Below are 21,143 nucleotides of genomic sequence, written 5' to 3' on the forward strand. Positions count from 1 at the left end.
TTAATCAAACACTCAACCTAATTATAGCTTCATTTTATTATTACCTTCAATTTCCTTCTTAGCTTCATTTTACTATTACCTTCAATTTTTTCTTACTTTCTTTTATATTTCGATTGATGTGATGCTAACATAACTATCGTACATATCATATTCGATAGATGAGACACTAATATGCTAATAACACTTTTACAATACATCTAAAATTCAATTCCAATTTGATTATGTGATATCCCTGTATTTATATGGATCTTCATCTACCTCCAGCATCTACACAACTTCGGCAGCAGACAAGTACGATTGTGAAATAGAAATGCAAAACTAAACTTTAAATATTTTTGTATCCAATTGCCAAAATAATTTAAAAGATATATACAAAAAACATCTTTTTCTGAAAGAAGTCTAACCACGAAGTGACTTGCTGGGGCAATATAATGATCTAAATTTTAATCAGTTGAACCGATTTGTATGTGATACAAAACCACACCTACGAGGGATAAGAGTTGATTGAAATTTAAAGTTTTGTTTGTATATAAAAATTATCAAATACAACTCTCTGTATTGATAAGTCACCCCAACCACACGTATCCAAAGTTTATAACCTAAAGTTATTCAAATATTAAAAGTTTTTCAAAGATTTTTCATTTCAGGAACTTGTCTGCACAATGGATAAGTTATAATAACAGAGAAGATTAAAATACAATAACGGCAACAAAAATCAGTACAAGCACGGAGGAAAGCATATAAAATTTAACAAATACCGAGACAGAAAACAGGGTGAAATGAGACAAGCTCTCCTATACACACTGCTGAAGGTATTTCAAGCTAACAGAAGTTCTGTGAAAGATCTATTCGAAAGGCCGAAAAAAGTCCATCTTTGAGAACTTGATCTCTATACCAACTAATGAACTTTCTGAACCTTCAAAATGATGGGTGTGCATTGCAGATGAAAAGATAATCTAGTGGATGTATTATGCACGGACGCGGCTTGACTAAATTGAGAAACCATCTTCTGGCAAACTTACTCTAACATTGTGCTGGATACCTCACTCTAAGTATTTGAAAATTCTGGAATGCATCGTTGTGACAGCAATCAGATTAACAATTCTAGAATTCTCACCGTCTTCCGCACAAAAAGACTGGTGGATCGAGCAGAAAACTCATATCAGGCCAAGATTTGTTCTATTTCTCAATCGAGGACACTTCATGACACAACTTTTAAGCATAAGTCCCCAACAAACTTGAAGATCTGTGAGATTCGTGCAAAGAACCACAAGCTGATGAGTTTATGCTACTCCAACAGACACGTTCGAGATCTCAGCCACGAAGACCAGGACAGACAAAAACAGAACCACAACCTTCTCCCAAAGATTGAACCCATTGAAGATTATCAATAGAAACTCCCCATGTTTTAAGATGAATGTAACTCTTCCTTCAACCACTTTGAAGAAGATAAAAGAGTGACTATTGCAATCCAAAAAGCTTTTCAAGTTTTTTAATGGTTAAATCTACCCAATTAGCAAAAGCAAGCCAATCATCAACTTTCCAAAAAGGCCATTTAAGAAGCTTGCAGCCTGCCAAAAGTTTAAAAGCATTAATAATGCACTGACAAAGAGCTGGAAGAGACCAAAATATGAACAAAAAATAGCATATAAATTACCCGGTCATCTCCCATTAAACCGTATATAATCTGAGATTTAGAAGAGAGGAATGGGGTATTGCTTTTAGGAAGCTTCTACGTTTTGTTTCAAGAGCACACTTTCGATGATGGGGTCACGTTTTTCAAACGGCTTTTCCAAAATTTGACCACATTCCCCTGAACACAACTCCATACAGACTGCAACATGCGAACTTGCGATAGCAACAAATCACACGAATCCAGCAGCACTTAATGGCAGCGAAAGCAAGAAAGCAGACAACCAGAACCAATAATAGCATTCAAAAGGATAAATATCAGATTTGAATTTGAACATCAAGCAAGCCAAGGACCCCAAGGTCCAAAAGTAGAGAACGTTTAGGGACACAAAATAGTAGATTTACTGCCAGAATCACATTATCAAGATCCTTTTTGATTTCACCAACATGCCTATAGAAGACCCCGTGTACGAAGAATCTTCATGACAACCGCAGCAGTAGACATGGGATCTCGAAGTCTTCATCTGTGACAACCATGAATTAACCCCGTAAGTATTACAAGAGCTTAAAATTTCAAAAACAAAATTTCAATTTGTGTTCATTGTCACGATATTAGAAGTAAAATTACCCATATCAGTAACCGCCGCCACCTCGGCGATCATATGGCCCAGAACGGTCGCGGCTATAACGATCACCTCCTCCACGACCACCATTATCCCGGTTACGGCTACCATATCTATCTCCACTACGATCAGGACCATAGCGCCCACCGCCTCTACCACCACCACCACCGCCTCCACCGCCATATCGATCTTCTCTTCCCCCATATTTACCACCTCTACCACCATCGCTAGGACACTCCCTAGCAAAGTGCCCTGGCTTTCCGCACTTAAAGCAGTCTCCACCACCACCACCACCACCACCACCTCCCCTCCCGCTACCATATTCACGGTCGCGATCATGATCGCGGTCGCGATCATGATCACGCCCACGATCTCGATCACGCGGGCGATCATTATCGTAATCTCTACTTGAACCTTGGTTTGGTTGAGCTTTCTCAACAGTTATGCTTCGGCCATCCAAGTCAAACCCATGCATAGCATCAATGGCCTCTTCCATGGCTTTCTTATCGTCAAAAGTGACAAATCCAAAGCCACGGGAGCGACCGGAGACCCTGTCGATTACCACCTATAAAAGGATGAAAAATTTCATGATGAGAAGCCTTATTTTGGACTTTTTGGAGAAAATAATTATTTGTAATCAGGAGGCAAAAAATTGTATCAACAAATCATATAAATTTTACAATGCCCATTCTACTTGAGTCATCACAGCAATTAAAAGGCACAACTAGATGCTTATAGAGAAAAAAATCACTACACTCTGACTCTGCTACAAGAAACGAAACTAGGCTGGAGGGGACAAGAGAAACCAGATTATTTACCCAAATACATACAGTTAACAATTCACAAGGCAACAAAATCTCCACCAGTATTTAATTTCTTTCGGGACAAGCGTGGAAAGGAGGAGTTGCACAGAGGCAGTGGCATTGCCACGTTTGATTTGTAATATAATATGAACCAGGTAAAACACAGCTGAATAGCTGATTATCAAATAAGATGGTCTAAAGGCAAAACATTGAGTTGATTAACTAACAATGAATTGCTTGTTCATAATAAAATTTTGAGTAAACAATCATCTGTGACAAAAATATATATGGTATTCCAAATGAACAGTAAGATTGTCCAATATGGTTAATTTTTTTCATTATCAAAGTTTTAAGTTGCCATGTGAACAAAGGCCAGCACAACACAATGTTTAAGAATATCAATAACCAAAAAATACAGATAACTGGGAAAAAAATGACCATAAAGCCATAATACAGCTTGTTACCTTTGCCTCACGAAGATGACCAAACTTATCAAATGCTTCTTTCAGAACTCGATCAGATGTTGACCATGATAGGCCACCAATGAAGCATCGATACTCAACATCATCTGACATGTTTCAACTATTTTTTTCTTCCCAGTAAAAGAGTTAGTGAGAGCAGGAAGGCACATATTAGTCAATAAAACAAAATAATGCAGCGTCCCAAAAAATTAATGGGTTTCCCATAGAATATTGTATCAGGATTCATACGACAAACTCATAGGTATAGCATTAAGATCCAATATCAAGTAATAAAGTTATTTCACAGTAGCATGGTAAGACTTGTGACAGACAACATATTGAAACTAACTGATAGAGCAGCCCCAATTTTTCTTTTTTTTTTTTTATCAGAAACATAAATATTGTTATTAATAAGTTAAAAGAGTTAAATGCATATGTGGACTAGAGGTCCACAATTTCCTCTAGGAGTATAGTTAGAAGATTATGCTAATTCAAAACCAGATTCCAGCCCCTATACAAATCTGAAATCGCAAAAGCTTGGAATTCATTTAAACTATGTAACCACACTGCTACTCTCAATTTGATCTTATCCCAAATCTCTTCAATCGAGTTTTCTACGTCTTCAAAAATCCTCTGATTTCTTTCCAACCATACGTTCCAACAAACGCAATGTATTGTAATTTCCCATAGAGTTTTCCCTCTTTTGCCCAATGAACACCCCAAATCTGCTGCGAACAAATCCTTCGTGGTTTTTGGTGTCACTCAAAACAATCCCAGATCCTTTAGCACTAACCACCATAAGGAGCTCGTGAATGGACAATGCACCAGCAAATGATCTAGACTCTCTCCCCCTTTCTTGCACAGTACACACCAATTAGGATTTAATAGACAATTCGGAGACCTCTTTTGGATCAAATCACAAGTCGGCAGCCAACCCAACACTGCTGTCCATGAGAATACCTTTACCTTGGAATCGGCACTTTCCAGATTGTTCGAAAAAGATCAAATTTTGGGAACAAAGCTTCCGGAAAGAAAGAATCAAAGAAGGATTTCACTGAAAACTCTCCTGAAGCATCCCACTTCCAATACCTAACGTCCTCTCCTCCCTCCGAAATACTAACCCTGCCCAAGATATCCAGTAAACTGATTAAGTCACTCATTTCCTCATCCCTAAGATCACGACGGAAGTGGAAATCCCAAGAAAATGAACTGGACGGAAAGACTGGGACTAAATAAATAAAATGCGATATTGGCTTGTTATGGGATCTAGAAATCTGAAAAAGCAAAGGAAAAAGGATTTTAAAAGCGGATTGCCCCACCCAACAGTCCTCCCAAAATCTAATTCTATCTCCCCCTAACCACTTACCATAATCACTCGATCATCACTCCCAAAATACAATATGAGAGAGCATATACTATTAGCAATGGTAGTGGTACCAAATGTGTACTAACTTTAATGAAAAGGGGATAATATTTCCTTTCTTATTAGGTGGCAGGACATCATACTATTAATTTTTTGAGACGCCTAATGCAGATTACTTCTAAATTAGAGGGGAATGATTATGTACAAGGCCATGAGGTTATTATATTAACCATCTAAGCTCCGTTAAAATGGAAATCATATACTGAAGTAATTTCACAGATCAGATTTTTGAACTTTCATCTTTCTACAACCAACAACAGCACTCTCACTTTCTTCATAAATTTGTTTTTCCTCATAATCAACAATAATTAAATCAAACTGACAGTACTGATTTTTAGTTATAACATGTCACGTGTTTAATCACCCAAAATTATCCACACACATAAATTTGAGTTATCATCGCGTCGCGTATAACACGAATTGGCAGGTGGCAGGGCCACCTACGTACTCATAAGATAAGAAAAAACAATCTTCCGCAGGTATACAAATTTACTTCAAAGAATTTTAAAAGAAGAATCTTCCAAATTCAACTCCCAAGAACAAAACAATAATTCGACACAAAGGGGAAGCAAAACTATCAGAAGATCAAACTAACGCCAGATCTAATCCTTGATTACATCACATCGTGGAATATAAAAAGACTGGAAATTCATTGTACCTGCAGCGCAAAAGAGCTACGCAAACTGGGGAAATCCGGCGTAGGTATGCAGGCGAAACCCTAGTAAATTTGACGTAAAGAGCAAAATGGTTTATGGGGCTACGGCTCAGTAGAGTATTGAATGGAGCCGATAACAGACGGACCGGGAGTTGACCCGATTATTCTAAATCTCGGCCGTCCAAAATAAACCCACTGATTTAAACCCTTGGATTGGGCTGGATAAGCATGCCTTATACGATATTTTTTTAATATAATAAATAAACTATTATCTTTTATCCTTTACGCCACAAATTAGGGAATTTTTTATTTTATTTTTTGAAACTAACGCAATATATTAAAAACTCACGAAATTATGTGATTTAATATTATACAACCAACGTGAAAAACCACCGGACAATCAAATTAGAGTGTTCGAAGAAAAAAGAAATTCTTAGCTAATAAATGTGCAAGTCCATTTGCTAAACGTTTCATGTAAGATATAGAAAGGAAAACAGGTTATTCGAACAATTCTTTAATCTCCAGCACTAGTACTCCATTTGGACCCCGAGAAGGTTGAGTCAATGTCACTGCTGCAACAGTCAATTGAGAATCAGAAAAGATATTAACATTAGAAAAAAAACCATGTTCAATCAAAATTTGTTAAGTTATAAACCCATGAGGTATCCATCTCAAAAGGTTTGTCTATTGGGTGGGGTTGACTTATGAGTTTATAACTTAGTTTAATATTTCAATGTGGGATATCATAACATTGCCGACCCCTTGAGAAGCCGACGTTCGCGGCGGCCTACTCTAGGCGACTTTCACTCACCTTTCAGTATTCAGTGCATGCATTCATGCACCTTAATCCGGCCTATAATTTTTCCAATTATCGACACTGTTCCGATGGTAGCCCTTTCCTAGGTCGCCCTTTCCGCTACGTCGGCTCTCAACGAGAGCACCAAATGTTAGGTTATAAACTCATGAGGTGTCCATCCCAAAAGGCTTGCCTATTGGGTGGGGTTGCCTCATAAGTTTATAACTAAGTTTAATATTTCAATGTGAGATATCATAACAAAAGTCCATTCCAGTTCGAATAGCCAAAATCTCCCCATTTAACGCTGAACCTGGATACTGGATACCCGTCGCCTTAGCCCCTAAGACCTGACCAGAAGAATCTCTGACCACAACACCCACACTACATAATTTCTTGTTAGTATCGACACCCGCATCAACATCTAACCTTAATTGATCATGTATTGGTGGTTTCCAAATCTGATCCTGTCAAGGATTTCTGGACATCACACTTCATTCTCGCACTATGAAAATCAGATAACATAGACCCCAATCCATAGTAAAATCTGATACTCTGCTCTTTGGTCAATGTTTTCCATTACAATACTCTCGCCAAGCCGCCCATACCATCACAGCAAAATTCATCTCATGTTTATTTAACTTTTACAATAGCATAATACAACAGTAAATAAAAGATGCCCCTCTACGAATTTTAAAAAGTCTCCAAAAACCAGATTTTTTTCCAAGCATTTCTCGCAAATTGAGAAAAAAAAAGGCTTTTATTTAACTTTTACAATAGCATAATACAACAGTAAATAAAAGATACCCCTCTAATACAATTGGCTTTTATTTTTGTTGAAGTGATATTGTTTTTGAAAAAAAGCACAATATTATACGTACATATATATAATTTAAATGGATATATATCTATACATCTATACAATATCAATACAATCTAATAATGCATGAATCCTTTAAAATAATTATCTCGATCAATTTAATAGATAAACAAAATGTCTCTTATCTTATAACTACCATCTTTCAATATTATTTTTTAATTTAAAAATATAAAAAATATTCATTATTTTTAAATATAATATAAACTATTTGTACTTAAATGGAGAGATGGGAGCAAATAGGGATGTAAATGAGACGAACAGTTCGGGTCTCGGCTCGTTAAAAGCTCGTTCATGCTCGTTTAATGAGGCTCGTTAAGACAAACGAAACAAGCTCGAGCTTTACTATATTCGGCTCGTTAGCTCGTGAACATGCTCGTTACCAGGCTCGTTAACAAGCTCGTAAGTCATCTCTTAGACGAAAAAATAATAATATTGATATTTAATTTATAAATTTACACTTTACTTATAAAAAATATCGAAAAAATTATAAAAATTAATTTATTAGACTAAAATTACAAATTTTAATAATAATATTATATTTTTTCAAATATATAATTTAGTTTTTAATTAATTTAGGATAAGCTCATGAGTCATGAATATATTCGTTAAATAAGCTCGAGCTCGACTTATTTATAAATGAACTGAACTTGATTATTCAAAAGCTCGGCTCGGCTCGGCTCGGCTCGGCTCAGCTTGGCTTGGCTTGGCTCGACTCGACTCGACTCAGCTCAGCTCAGCTTGGCTTGGCTTGGCTTGGCTTGGCTCGACTCAGCTCAGCTCAGCTCAGCTCAGCTCAGCTCGTTTACATCTGAGCGCTGAGGCAAAGGTTTAACTTTTAAGAAGCGAGAGAAACCCAAACCCCAATACCCACTCAAGTTTGCCGTTGTGCTTCGCTGCTACCTCTCCGCCGGCACACCCTGCGGCGCCACGCCGCCGCCGCCCGCCGCCGATCTGAAGTTTCACCGAAATCGATAGCATTGTAATTCTTTGACGGTGGTCTACTTTCTTCTCATACAGCGAACTAAAAATGTGGTATCTTTGCGTGTTCTACCATCGACTGTTGGAATACAGGAAAGCAGAGTTCGAATCCCTGGCCGGACTATTCGGCATTGAGACCTCGCTGGAATGGAGGCTGCCGGAGGAACACCACCCCGATTCACCTTTCCATTTCGTCAATATTCCCTCCGAAGACGTTGCCCAACAAATTGCCAATCGAAGTCAGTCTAATTTGGGTGCATTCGATGCTCTTCTATTTGAGCGGTTTTCATGATTGAATGACATCCATTCTTTCCATTTCATTCGGTGTAGTATATAGAATGACCTGTGTATTTGTGGAAAGCGTGCAAAACCTTTTTGAGGGGGTTCTTTTTGCATTTGGAGTTGATTTAGACCAGTTAGTTGTACTTCTGGTAAAATTAATGAACTTCAGTTGACCCGTGACAAAACCGAATAATCTGGTGATTTTGAGTTGGAACCAATGACCTATTTGCTAAAAACCCTGAGGAATGTTTCCCCTCTCCTTGTCTGATCCTAATTCCTAAGCTGCCCTTAATTATGAATATAGAAATGTAGATGCTTATTTGTCTAAATGACATTAAAAAGCATGTTACATGATACTGGATTCCTGCAATTATCATATTCTTGTCGTTAATATTATTGTGGAGAGAAATAGCTTTGTAGCAATTGTCATGGCCATGACGTGATATTTTTATGTTTTGTTTATTTCTAATTTGAAATTTCTATGAGGTGTCATTTGGTATATTTGAACGATTGTGGAGCTTATTTAATTGTTTTTAGCAGTATAATGCATGTTTTGCTTCTTAAAAGAAAAGATAATCTACGTTGATTATCAAATACTTCCTTGTACGTAGTTATTCTTGTGCTTTGTTTTTGGTGGATTTTGAAGCAAATATTGTCGCAGGCATTCTTGTGAAAGGAATATACGAACTCTGGGGAGAAGGGCAAAACTTCGAGGAACTGGAAGAGGCTATAAAAATTTATCCGGATGACCGTAAGTTGCCATACATAGCTCCAGAGAGCACATTCAGGATTACTGTTGAAAGTTTTGGAAAAGCTACTAGCACACATGAAAAACGTGATCGCCTCCAAATGCTAGCTTTCATTCCTTTTAAGGTGTGATCACGTGATTTCCAAATAATTGGTTAACATTTTGAGTAATATAGTTAATTAGCGGGAACTCAAAAATCAGCCTATTGACTTTATATCCGAAGCACTGGTTTCAACAGATAACTTTTTTCCTGTTTCCTGCATCTTTTTGTCCTTTAACTTGATTGCTTTTTCTTGTCTGGTATTCCTTATATAGTGATATCATTTTTAAGTGAATTTATCTCGTCCAAAAGAATGAACCTGACTTTCTATTCTCCTTTCTTCTGTTAAAAGAAATAAAGAGTGTTATCCGGAGAAAATTTCAAAATGAGTTCTTTCATATTTGTTTTAGATAATTCCAGCTCACTCAATTATATCTTGCCTATTGATATTTATTCCTCTTTATTTCCTCTCAATTCACATTGTCCCTCACATATTCATCGACATGGAAGAGTCAACCTCTAATATGATCTTAATCTTCCATTCTGCAAACACAAAGACGGTGTGAGAAAATAGAAATTATAGTCTTAGAGGCGCAAGGCATGTAAGTATCATAGATGCACTTTGATGACAATCAAAGTGAGATGTTCCAATGCACAATATGCTAAAATATACAAGTTTGAAGAAAATCAATCGGATTTCAGTTTATGTGACAAACTATGGAAAGTAAACATACAAACAATCATTAGTTTACAAACGATAATGGAAAATTATTAACTTTCAGTTTACGCTAAATTCATCATTATTTCATTTAAGACACTTTGAGCCTTTGACCTGCATGAATGATCTTGCCTCAAGGCTGAGATGCACACTTTATGAAGGGCTGCTTCTTGGCTTGAACCTAGGTGCACCTAGGTGCAAAGACCGAGCCTTGTAGAGTTTTGAGCCTCGGTGCACACTTTTGTGGATTTTTAAAAGCTACATGTCTACCAATATCTCCAAAAGGTTTAAACTTGATGCTGTCACAAAATACACATGTTCCTATACTTTAGGGCACTGACATTCCCAACTTTAAATTTTCAAATTTCAATGTAGAATTTAGTTAAAAAGAAGAATCTTTCAATGGAAAAATGAGTAGGGCGTGCTACTGATGTAGATTCAATGGACTGATGTTAAGAATTGAGAGTACAAATTCATAACACGTAACTGATTATGCTGAAATGATGCGCCATTGTTGTTTTGCTGCTAAATCCGTGCAGGACTATGCAACCTAATAAGTAGTTGCATGGAGTAATTTTTTCACCTGCGCTGTTGATAGGAATAAATTAGATCCAATCATATTAGGAAGTTGTAGAGTTATTTCCTTCCTTTTTTGGTAGTTTTTGTTGGATAATTCAAACCGAAAACATCATGAGCAGTGAGCCTCTTAAAAATAATCTCAGTAGGTGTTAGTGATCAGCCCATATTTGGTCTTATATTAAAAATAATTCTAGAGCGATAATCTTTTCTCGGAGCCTCCATTCAGCTCAAAGTCCAGTCATGCTATAGATTGCGAGTTTTGGATTTAGTCAAAGCTTTCAGATTTCTGTTACAGTTCCTTAAATGTTTTAAGTTCAAGTTTTCTCCTTTTCATCAATGTTGAATTATGTTTCCCAACACTCAACTAAATATTCATCTTTCAGGGCCTGGTAAATCTTAAAAATCCAGATCACAAGTTTTGTTTGATGGATAATGATGATTATGGATCTAATAATGGTCTTCCGGCAATTGCGAAGAGGAGAATCTTTTTTGGTCGGGAGATAGGTGTTTCCGATAGGAAAATCTTGCAAACGTATGAATTAAAGAGCCGCAAATATCTTGGCCCGACAGCCATGGATGCAGAAATGGCTTTCTTGATGGCGAATCAAGCCCAAGTCAAGCCAGGGAAACTTGTATTTGATCCTTTTGTGGGTACAGGAAGCATTCTGATTGCAGCAGCTCATTTTGGTGCTATGACAATGGTTAGTTATCCTGTTCATTCCATGGCTTTTTATTTGGTTAAGAAATCTTCAGGCATTCATTTACTCAATCATAAAAAGTAATATTGTTCGACTTTCACTGATTTTGAACGGTTCAGGGTGCAGATATTGACATTCGAGTGGTGCGTGATGGCCGTGGTCCTGAATGCAATGTCTGGAGCAATTTCAACCAGGTTTTGGAGATTCTCCTTTTCTATTTTTACAATTAAACTATTCATGTCCGGTGAACATTTTGACATTTTGTTGCTGCAAAATTTCTAGAAAAATTTTCCAATGTATTAGTTACTACGAATGTCAATTTTAAGAAGTTATGAGAGTAAATGAAAATGGTTGTTGGTAATTTAGATAGCATTTTACGAGTAATGAGGGGAAATGCCAAAAAGAGTTCCTTTCTTCAAAAATTTAGTGTTTAATCTCCATCTTCTTGCATTCTAAAGATATATGTGTCTGATTTTTCAGTATGGATTGCCAGCACCGATATCTTTGTTAAGGGCAGACAATAATCTTCCACCTTGGCGTTCTGGGTTGAGAGAGGTAATTTTGTTATTTAAGCAAATTATGCTGTTTGTCATACTTTTGATGATTATTACCTGCAGTATGCTAATCTCCTATCCTCTGCACTGTAAGTGATTTTTTGAGAGAATTATGTTTTCTAGAACCGAGAGATGAATATGGATCCTAATTCCTAATAATTCATATAGGTGTACATAATCCATTGGGAGTTGGAACATTTTGTTTTTAACCGAAATAGTCATTTTAGAGGGCATTTGATCGATCACATATCAATGGATATTCCATTGATGGACTGAGGTTATTGACAAAAATGATTTATTGTTCTGATGTAATTTTTTGCCGTTCAACAACCTAGTAAAACAATGTTTTGATTCATTTACTGAACAGTTTCCTATTTAATTCCTTCCAATAATTTTCACACAGAATAACTATTGTGACCAGTATGGTATGTTTGGAGCATACTTCCCTTGTTTTTTTCTTTATTTTTTTTTTAAAAAAATGTTTTTAAGTTTTTAACCATTTTGTGCTTCTTCCAGGTATTTGATGCTATCATATGTGACCCCCCTTATGGAGTCCGTGCAGGGGGACGTAAATCCGGTGGCCGTAAGCTCTTAAAAGGTGTCGTTGGACCTTACACCGTGCCAGACGACAAGAGAACAGACCACATACCATCCACAGCTCCCTACAGTTTAGTGGAATGCGTGCATGATCTGCTCGACACGGCTGCTAGAATGCTTGCGATGGGCGGGCGACTCGTGTACTTCTACCCTGTTCTCCGGGATGACGACTCCACAAACCCTACTTTCCCAGAGCACCCATGTTTCGAATTCATTACTTCCTGCGAACAAATCCTGAGCTTCCGATACAGCAGAGTGCTGCTGACAATGGTAAAGATCGCTCCTTACTCGGAAGAAATCGAATTGGCTGCTAAAATCAAACACTTAGATTTCAAAGAAAACCATCTGAAGTGGTTGGAAGATGGGAATTTGCATTCAGCAGTTTTTAGCCCCGCAGATGCAGATATTCAGGGTAATGGGATAGGTAGTAGTTTGAAGCCTAAATATAGGGGCAAATATGTTTAGGTATCATGTGTACTATTATATTCCTGTGATATATATAATTCATCATGTAGCTTAACGTATGCTCTTCATGCTTTATTTTACTCAGTCTCAGTGGTCTAACTAATGATACCACACACACTTTGTATGCATTAATCACCTTTACATTTTAATATCCGAAAGAGTTTTATACTTCAAAACGACCAAAACGAAATTCTGAATCTGTTTTTTATGTATTAATTTTTAAATAAAAAAGGATAAGATTATATTTTGTTATTCAGCGAGTGACAGATCCACTAGGTGACATGAAAACAAAAGGCATGCAGACTCAGTCACTCGACACATAACTACATAATTGTCGCCATTTCAATGTACTGTACCAACACTTGCCGCCAACCATTTAACTTATTATTTTACATTATTCATTGGTTCACAAAGTAAAAAACATAAATTTATGGGAATTTGAATCTTTGTCAATCTTATAAATTTTGCCTATAATAGAATATATCCAATGTAGCAGCTGCAATTGATAGACGAAAACTCAGATAGTGAGTGAGATTATGCAAAAATAATAAAAATAAAAATGATGATTTATTATAAAAGTGCTCATCTTCCATCTTCCTCCATAACCATTACATTACATTTACAATACATATTAGTGTCCTGTTTATTTCCCCTTCGATTCCACTAAGAAGTGAACTTTACAAAATCCCCACCAAAAATCAGCAATTCAAGCTACCATCAAATGTTTAATCTTGGGACGATATTGGCGATAATTACACTAAGTTATTTTGTTGGGTTTTCACAAGCCCAGCTCCGGGTAGGCTTCTACGCAAATAGCTGCCCCAACGCCGAGGCCATAGTAGGCGGCGTGGTCCGCGAAGCCGCCGCCTCCGACGAAAACGTCTCCCCTGTCCTCCTCAGGCTCCATTTCCACGACTGCTTTGTTCAGGTCCAGTCAGTCCACGCATGCATTAGGTGTATATATTCTTTAATCGCATCGCATGCAGATTCTTGAAATGAAAGATTTTTGCGATTCATTTGAATGTAAAACTGCAGGGATGTGAAGGGTCGATTCTGATAGACAAGGGAGAGGCAAACGATGAAAAGCATGCATTTGGTCACCAAGGAGTTCGAGGATTCGACATAATCGAAAAGGCCAAAGCCCAGCTGGAATCAGCCTGCCCAAGAACCGTCTCTTGCGCAGATATCGTCGCATTGGCCGCTAGAGATGCACTTGTCTTGGTACTCTGTTTTTTTACAGATTCTTGAAGAAAATCAAACGAATTAATGATTATAAAAAATTTTTGATTGTAGGCAAAAGGGCCGTCGTACGGGGTGGAAACAGGGAGACGGGACGGTCTGGTTTCGAATCTGCGTTTGGCGGATGAAATGCCGGATGTTAACGATTCCGTTCAGAAACTCAAACAAAAGTTCTTTGATAAAGGCCTCTCAGACAAAGATCTTGTTGTTCTTAGCGGTGAGTAATAATTACCAACAAATTTACATATATACTAGAAAGATTTCTCTTCTTCAGTTCTTTTGTGTTACGATAGACGAGGTTATTTTTATCTATATTAAGAGCTTCCAGGAACTCGAGGTTGTTTTTATTTATATTAAAAGCTTCCAGGAACTCTATCCTATCGAAACTCTATCTTATCGACGTGTGACAATATTTCAAAATCTTTTACATCTTTATTATGTCCAAAATTTGGAAGAAAAGTTCAGCACACGCACGCCTGTACACATGGAAGGCATGCAGGTTATGTGGGGAGGCTTTTTAGTAGGTAGACTTTTTAATGCACATGATCAAATATATAAGTGTACATATAATATGATATATTAATATTGGCTTTCATTTATTGCAAAAATTAATGTTGTACGTACGTACGTAGCTGCACACACGATCGGCACAACAGCATGCTTCTTCATGGGCCAAAGGCTCTACACATTCTCGACCGAGAGCGGATCCGACCCGTCCATAAACCCGGGGTTCTTACCCGAACTGAAGACGACGTGCCCGCAAAACGGGGACGTCAACGTTCGCTTACCGATCGACCGGGGAAGCCCGCAGACGTTCGACAACCAAATCCTGCAGAACATCAGGAGTGGCTTCGCTGTGTTGCAGTCGGATGCAAACTTGTATGTAGATGGGGTTACCAAAAGTGTGGTGGACTCCTACTTTGGGCTCTTGAGCCCTTTAACTGGGCCTTCATTCGAGGCTGATTTTGCAGAATCCATGGTCAAAATGGGCCGAATTGGGGTGCTCGCTGGCACACAAGGGACTATCAGGCGTGTGTGCTCTGCTTTTGATTGATATATAATTAGTTGTGGAATGCGTTTGGAATGGGCTTTATATATATACATATACATGTATGTGTGTATGTGATATCTATATAAATGTGTGTATATAGTACTGCTGTATCTTAATTATTGGTGTCTGCAATTAAGTCAAAGGTGGATATTGTAAATCAAACCGAAATCGAGAAGAAAACGAGTTTGGTTTGGGATTTTAGAATTAATATATATTCTACTTCATTCAAAGTTTAAGCTAAAATAATAGCTGGCTTGATTTGATTTGATTTGATATAATTAAAAAAAGTGAAACATAATTATAATTTTTTCGATCACTAGCTAATTAATTCTTTGTGCGGCAACAAAACAGGGCAGCCTCACGAATTAAAGTTAGTGTACCAAAAATCTGAGTTACTTGATCAAAACTCAAAAAATTAGATAAGTAAATTAATTTAATAAACTATTTTAATTCCCTATAATATTATTACCACACAATGTACATTATATATATATATATACGAACACACATGGACACATAGGAAGGAAAAAACATATGAATGTAAAATTTATGGTTGGATGATGAATAATATATATAATATATAATATTGTATACACCACACAAATGCTTACATGGACTCCCGACTTTCACGTTACATTTCACGATTAGCCTTTTGTACTTAGACTAGAAATGTAAGCTGCAAAGAAACAAGGAAAGGAGAAAAGGGTGGGAGAAGAAAATTAAGGGTCTCATCGGCTTTTTGATTTTCTCTCCAATTATATTACTAATTTTTCTTTAATTCTTCAATCACAAAATTAAAAATGGGTCCAAGCAAGATAAGAAAAGCCATTGGAGCGGTCAAGGACCAAACCAGCATCGGCTTGGCCAAGGTGGGCGGCACGGCCTCTCTCTCCGACCTAGACGTGGCCATCGTCAAGGCCACGCGACACGAGGAGTACCCGCCGGACGAGCGTTACGTGCGCGAAATCCTAAGCCTGACGTCGTACTCCCATGCATACGTTGGCGCCTGCGTGAGCACCATATCCAGGCGCTTGAATAAGACCAAGAATTGGGTGGTGGCTTTGAAGACCCTCATGCTGATTCAACGCCTGCTTAGCGAAGGAGATGTCGCCTACGAGCAAGAGATCTTCTTCGCCACGAGGAGGGGCACTCGTCTCCTTAATATGTCCGATTTTAGGGACGTTTCGGGGAAGTCGAATGCATGGGATTACTCCGCGTTTGTGAGGACATATGCTTTGTATTTGGACGAGAAGCTTGAGTTCCGGATGCAGGGCCGGAGGGGGAAACGGAGCGGTTTTTCGTGTAGCAAGGAAGAGGAGGAAGATGGTGGCAGCCGCGGAGGCGGAGGCGGTAGTTCGAGTGCTGTGGCGGTGGTGAAGCAGGGGAGTACTCCTGTGAGAGAGATGAAGATAGAGAAGTTGTTCTCTAAGGTTCATCATCTCATGCAACTTCTTGAGAGGTTTTTAGCATGCAAACCGACAGGTATATCATACGGTATTTCTTAACTTTTTCTTCATAAAATTTCAAAATTTTGTTCTGCGGCAGGCTCTGCAAAGCATAACAGAGTGGTGACAATGGCATTCTACCCCCTCGTCAAAGACAGTTTCCAACTATATTATGACATCATGGAAATCATGGCAGCTTTCCTGGAGAGATTCCAACAACTCGACGTCCCCAATTCTGTAAAAGTCTACGAGTTCTTCACCCGCCTTTCGAAGCAGTACGAAGAGCTCGACGCCATGTATAACTGGTGCAAGACCGCTGGGATAGCTCGCTCCTCCGAGTATCCCGAAGTCGAGAAGATCCCAAAGAACAGACTCGACGTGTTAGATGACATCATCCAACGAAAATCCAAGAACGTGCCCAATAGCAATATGCCAAACCCTGAAATCATTTCTGTCATAGAGAAAACAGAGCCAGCCCCATCAGAAGATCATGATATGAACGCAATCAAGGCTTTGCCCCCTCCCGAAGGATTCGAAACGGATCGTAGTAAAGATAAGCCTGAAGAAGCTGCTGCAACTGTACATGACAAACCAAAAGAGGAGAAGAATCTTGCTCAGATACAACAAGAAGGAGATCTCTTGAACTTAAGCGAAAACGAACAGAGCACAGAAGAACATGGAAATAGATTAGCTTTAGCTTTATTCGATGCCGATTCAGCGAAGTCTCCTGAAACCACAGCCACTCCATGGGAGGCATTCAAAGAAGACTGGGAAACCGCGTTGGTTCAAACCGCGAGTCATTTGTCAAACCAAAAGGCATCACTCGCGGGAGGTTTCGACACCCTGATGCTCGACGGGATGTATCACCACGGCATGACGGCCCATGCCGCGGTTTCTTCGGGTTACATGGCAACAGGGAGTGCGAGTAGCGTCGCGAAGCCGGCGGTGCTGGCACTGCCAGCTCCACCGGCGGAAGCCAACGGTAGTAGTAGTACTGCTGCTGCCACCACGATTAACAGCGATCCTTTCGCGGCCTCGCTGTCGGTGGCGCCGCCTTCCTACGTGCAGATGTCGGAAATGGAGAATAAACAGAGGTTGTTAGTGGAAGAACAGGTGATGTGGCAGCATTATGCGAGAGATGGGATGCAGGGGCTGGTGGGATTAGGGAAGATACAGCAGCAGAATCAGTATCCGCATAATACAAGAATGTACTGATCATTGAGAATCATCATGAGTAGGAGTAGTGGTGGCGATCGATACATGAAAATGGCATTGTAATAATACTATGAAAAATCATTAGCAGATTGTGATTTTTGAAGAGAACTTTACGTTGAGTTATTAGTTAATTATTAGGATAAGTTAAAAGTTCTTTGTGGATTTGAGTTGATTTTCTGATCATAATGGTTGTGAACTTTATTCAGTTTCAACCTTACATTTTTATAATTTGAATTTTGAAATAAATATATATGGTATATATAGAGCTGTTGTAATTAGAATGTATATATAAGCATATTTGAATTAATATATTGAGAAAATTGCAAATATAGTCTTGTATGTTTGTCATTTTGCGATTTTGGTCTTCTATGTTTTCACATTTCAGTTTTAGTCCTGCATGTTTTGATTTTTGACAATTTATGTCATTTTAATTCGAAAATACTTACGTGGCATTGTACAAGTCAGCTCCACATCAGCACTGAATTGGTGTCACGTCAGCGCCACATCGGAAAAAGGACTAAAATTGCCAAAAAATAAAGATAGCGGACTAAAACTAAAATCTAAAAATATAAAAGACTAATATCGCAAAGTGATAAATTTACGGGACAAAAAAACAATTTTCCATTAATATATTATGGTGTATATTATATTATTGATCTTGCATGCATGCATCACACATGACATGATGCTTTGGTAAGCAGCCAACAAAATATATACTTGTTTCCTTAGCTTTGACCATTGATGATAAAAGCTGACTAGTAATTATAATAATAATATATATATATAATGGAAATGGGGAAGAGGAACATAAACAAATAATTAATACAAGCTTATTATGATGGATATCCGTCCAATCTTAAGCCAACAAAAAGCCCACGATGATATTGGGCCCCACAAGCCCATTTTAGTTCAACATTGAGATGCATACATGCATTTTGGATCTTTCTTGACATGTAATAAAGTACTGTCCCATCCAACTTAGAATTGCATTATACAACATTCCCTTATAAAAACAATATGATCCATAGACCTAATTCTTTCATTTACACCTAATTAGGCAAGCTTATTTCATCAAGATCATCCATTGATAGGAAAACTTCATCCAAGCATGATAGCTCTATCCCATCATCATCCCCGTCGTCGCCGTCATTTTCGTATACTCGACATACAACCCATTTGCTGTAATCCTAAGAGACAACATGACATAAACATTTAGTTTTTTTTCCCCTCAAATATCACCAGCCAATTAATATTATCGAGTCATACATATATATACTTACAACATTGTTGGAGTTTCTTCTTGATGATCTTGATGATCTGGCCGAGGTACTCGAGCTCGAATCCGATAGCCTAAACTCTTGCATCACCCAGTTGGTCTTAGCACCTTTGGAATTAGGTTGGCCAATGTAGAACTCATAGTATTTTTTGATGCCAATTCTATGGCCAGAAGTCGAATAAATGGGCTCATCCTTAGCCCCAAATGGCTGCCAATATCCACTTCCTGTCACCCTACTTTGTGTCTTCCTGCTGTAAAAATAACATTTATTGCCTTCCGCCATCGCTTTCCCTACATGTTATAGGGTAACTTTTATGATCACTTAATTAATATACATATATAGATAATAATCTATATATGATTATTGAATCTATATATATATATATATGTGTGTGTGTGTGTGTGTGTGTGTGTGTTGAACCGAATTGAATATACATGGTTCGATCATAGTACTAAAAGTTCAATCTACTAATGTAGTTTCTAAAATATGCATGACAAATTCGAACACGTTAAAATGGTGAGATGAGAAAAGGATTATATATATATATATATATATGTATTATGTTACCATTTAAATCCCAAGGATCATAGGGATAGAGATCAAGATCCGGGATGATATCCGGATGGCAAGGTAAGAGCATGGTTTTGCGATGAAGGAAATGGACGACGAGCTCTTCATCGGTCGGGTAAAACCGAAACCCCGGCGGCATGTTGAAACTCATGATGTTATATATATATATATATGATCACCCGCTGAAAATGAAGAAACAAGATCACAGGGTCTTTACTAGGGTTTTTGTAAAGGATAAGAAGAGGAGATATTAAAATTTATGTATAATTATTGGTGGTTTATAGATATTTATATATAGTAAGGTGGTAGCTAGGGAGTGTGGGGTTATAATTTGAGATATGAGATGACGTGAAATGGAAGATAGATATTGTGTGGGTTTGTTGACCTCCAACTTCAATCCGCCGTCACCCATTCATCAACCATGCTATATTGATCATTCATGTAATATTCGCACCCAATGCGTGCATATATCGAGTAATGTTTTTAAAATAATAATACACCTACAATAAATATCGTTTACAATGATATTTACAATAATAATATCGTGAGATGCATTTTGCTATTTTATCACAAGATTTTGTATTTAATGTATCTGAGATTTTGATAAATTAATTTTTTGTATTTAATTTTTTGAGTTGTAAGATTTGATGTACAAATTTCGTTGTACATATAACATTACTCATGGTTTTAATATAATAATAATAATAATAATAATATAATAATAATAATAATAATAATAATAATAATAATAATAATAATAATAATAATAATAATAATAATGTGAAATATATAGACACTGATTATATATTAACATTTTTAATAAAATTTTACAATAATATTTTTAGTTTATATGTTGGTACACATGAAATTAAACGAACATTTTATCGAGATATTTTAGTTATGTGTAAACTATACATTTACTAACACAGATTTTTATCGTATTTCTCAGTTAGATGAAGATTAAATATTTTTGTGATCTTAGAGGGTATTTTTTGTGTATAACAAATGCACCATGCTTCCAAAAGTATTTAATTATATAGGCACCTCATGTATGCCAATTTAGTAAGTATTGATTGTTATTATTTTTATTATAATTATTATTTATAATCAATATAGTTTCCCAAATTAACAATGGTTACTTTATTTAATTATTTCACATTTTATAACTAATCAATATATGGTTACACGGTATCTCCTTTGATTAATTACATGTTGAATTTACTTTTAACATCTTTAATTTTAAAAAATATTCGAAGAAGCCTACTATATTTGTTATTTTTCAAAACCTCTCCAAAAAATTTTGGGTTTTGTCACAAGTGGGGATGCCGTCAGTGTCAAGCATGCAATTCTTTAATATGAATCGATAATAGAATCGTGTTTTCCTTGTTTCACTGACATCCGTCGTTACATTCCATAG

At 37.3% G+C, this 21,143-nt stretch overlaps 5 protein-coding genes across 7 annotated transcripts; 3 read left to right on the forward strand and 2 right to left on the reverse strand.

The window, feature by feature from the left end:
* Positions 1-1,913: 1,913 nt before the first annotated feature.
* On the reverse strand, positions 1,914-5,743 carry LOC140881376 (glycine-rich RNA-binding protein RZ1A-like). Of its 2 annotated transcripts, none has more exons than XM_073286638.1 (4): positions 5,601-5,743; positions 3,523-3,640; positions 2,261-2,820; positions 1,914-2,156 (listed from the first exon to the last, which is right to left on the reverse strand). In XM_073286638.1, the coding sequence occupies exons 2-3, from the start codon at positions 3,631-3,633 to the stop codon at positions 2,266-2,268; spliced, it is 666 nt and encodes a 221-aa protein (XP_073142739.1). In that variant the 5' UTR covers positions 3,634-3,640; positions 5,601-5,743; the 3' UTR covers positions 1,914-2,156; positions 2,261-2,265. The 2 variants fall into 2 exon arrangements, with proteins under 2 accessions (XP_073142739.1, XP_073142738.1); XM_073286637.1 differs by having other exon boundaries at positions 3,523-3,650; positions 5,601-5,738.
* A 2,386-nt stretch (positions 5,744-8,129) lies between these two features.
* Positions 8,130-13,009, forward strand: LOC140882492 (uncharacterized). 2 transcript variants are annotated; one of them, XM_073288538.1, is made up of 6 exons: positions 8,130-8,502; positions 9,192-9,403; positions 10,999-11,316; positions 11,433-11,507; positions 11,794-11,868; positions 12,384-13,009. In XM_073288538.1, exons 1-6 carry the CDS (start codon positions 8,298-8,300, stop codon positions 12,927-12,929), a joined length of 1,431 nt encoding a protein of 476 aa, XP_073144639.1. In that variant the 5' UTR covers positions 8,130-8,297; the 3' UTR covers positions 12,930-13,009. The 2 variants fall into 2 exon arrangements, with proteins under 2 accessions (XP_073144639.1, XP_073144640.1); XM_073288539.1 differs by having other exon boundaries at positions 8,130-8,487.
* Positions 13,010-13,650: 641 nt separating this feature from the next.
* Positions 13,651-15,222, forward strand: LOC140883339 (peroxidase 43-like). The gene is made up of 4 exons (XM_073289771.1): positions 13,651-13,857; positions 13,965-14,150; positions 14,223-14,385; positions 14,801-15,222. The coding sequence occupies exons 1-4, from the start codon at positions 13,651-13,653 to the stop codon at positions 15,220-15,222; spliced, it is 978 nt and encodes a 325-aa protein (XP_073145872.1).
* Positions 15,223-15,924: 702 nt separating this feature from the next.
* On the forward strand, positions 15,925-18,177 carry LOC140884103 (putative clathrin assembly protein At1g03050). The gene is made up of 2 exons (XM_073290770.1): positions 15,925-16,701; positions 16,765-18,177. The coding sequence occupies exons 1-2, from the start codon at positions 16,020-16,022 to the stop codon at positions 17,877-17,879; spliced, it is 1,797 nt and encodes a 598-aa protein (XP_073146871.1). The 5' UTR covers positions 15,925-16,019; the 3' UTR covers positions 17,880-18,177.
* A 469-nt stretch (positions 18,178-18,646) lies between these two features.
* Positions 18,647-19,988, reverse strand: LOC140884612 (NAC domain-containing protein 104-like). The gene is made up of 3 exons (XM_073291411.1): positions 19,724-19,988; positions 19,160-19,446; positions 18,647-19,066 (listed from the first exon to the last, which is right to left on the reverse strand). Exons 1-3 carry the CDS (start codon positions 19,875-19,877, stop codon positions 18,929-18,931), a joined length of 579 nt encoding a protein of 192 aa, XP_073147512.1. The 5' UTR covers positions 19,878-19,988; the 3' UTR covers positions 18,647-18,928.
* Between the last annotated feature and the right edge of the window lie 1,155 nt (positions 19,989-21,143).

This window comes from Henckelia pumila, chromosome 2, assembly GCF_033568475.1.
Source record: "Henckelia pumila isolate YLH828 chromosome 2, ASM3356847v2, whole genome shotgun sequence".
Taxonomy (NCBI): Eukaryota; Viridiplantae; Streptophyta; class Magnoliopsida; order Lamiales; family Gesneriaceae; genus Henckelia; species Henckelia pumila.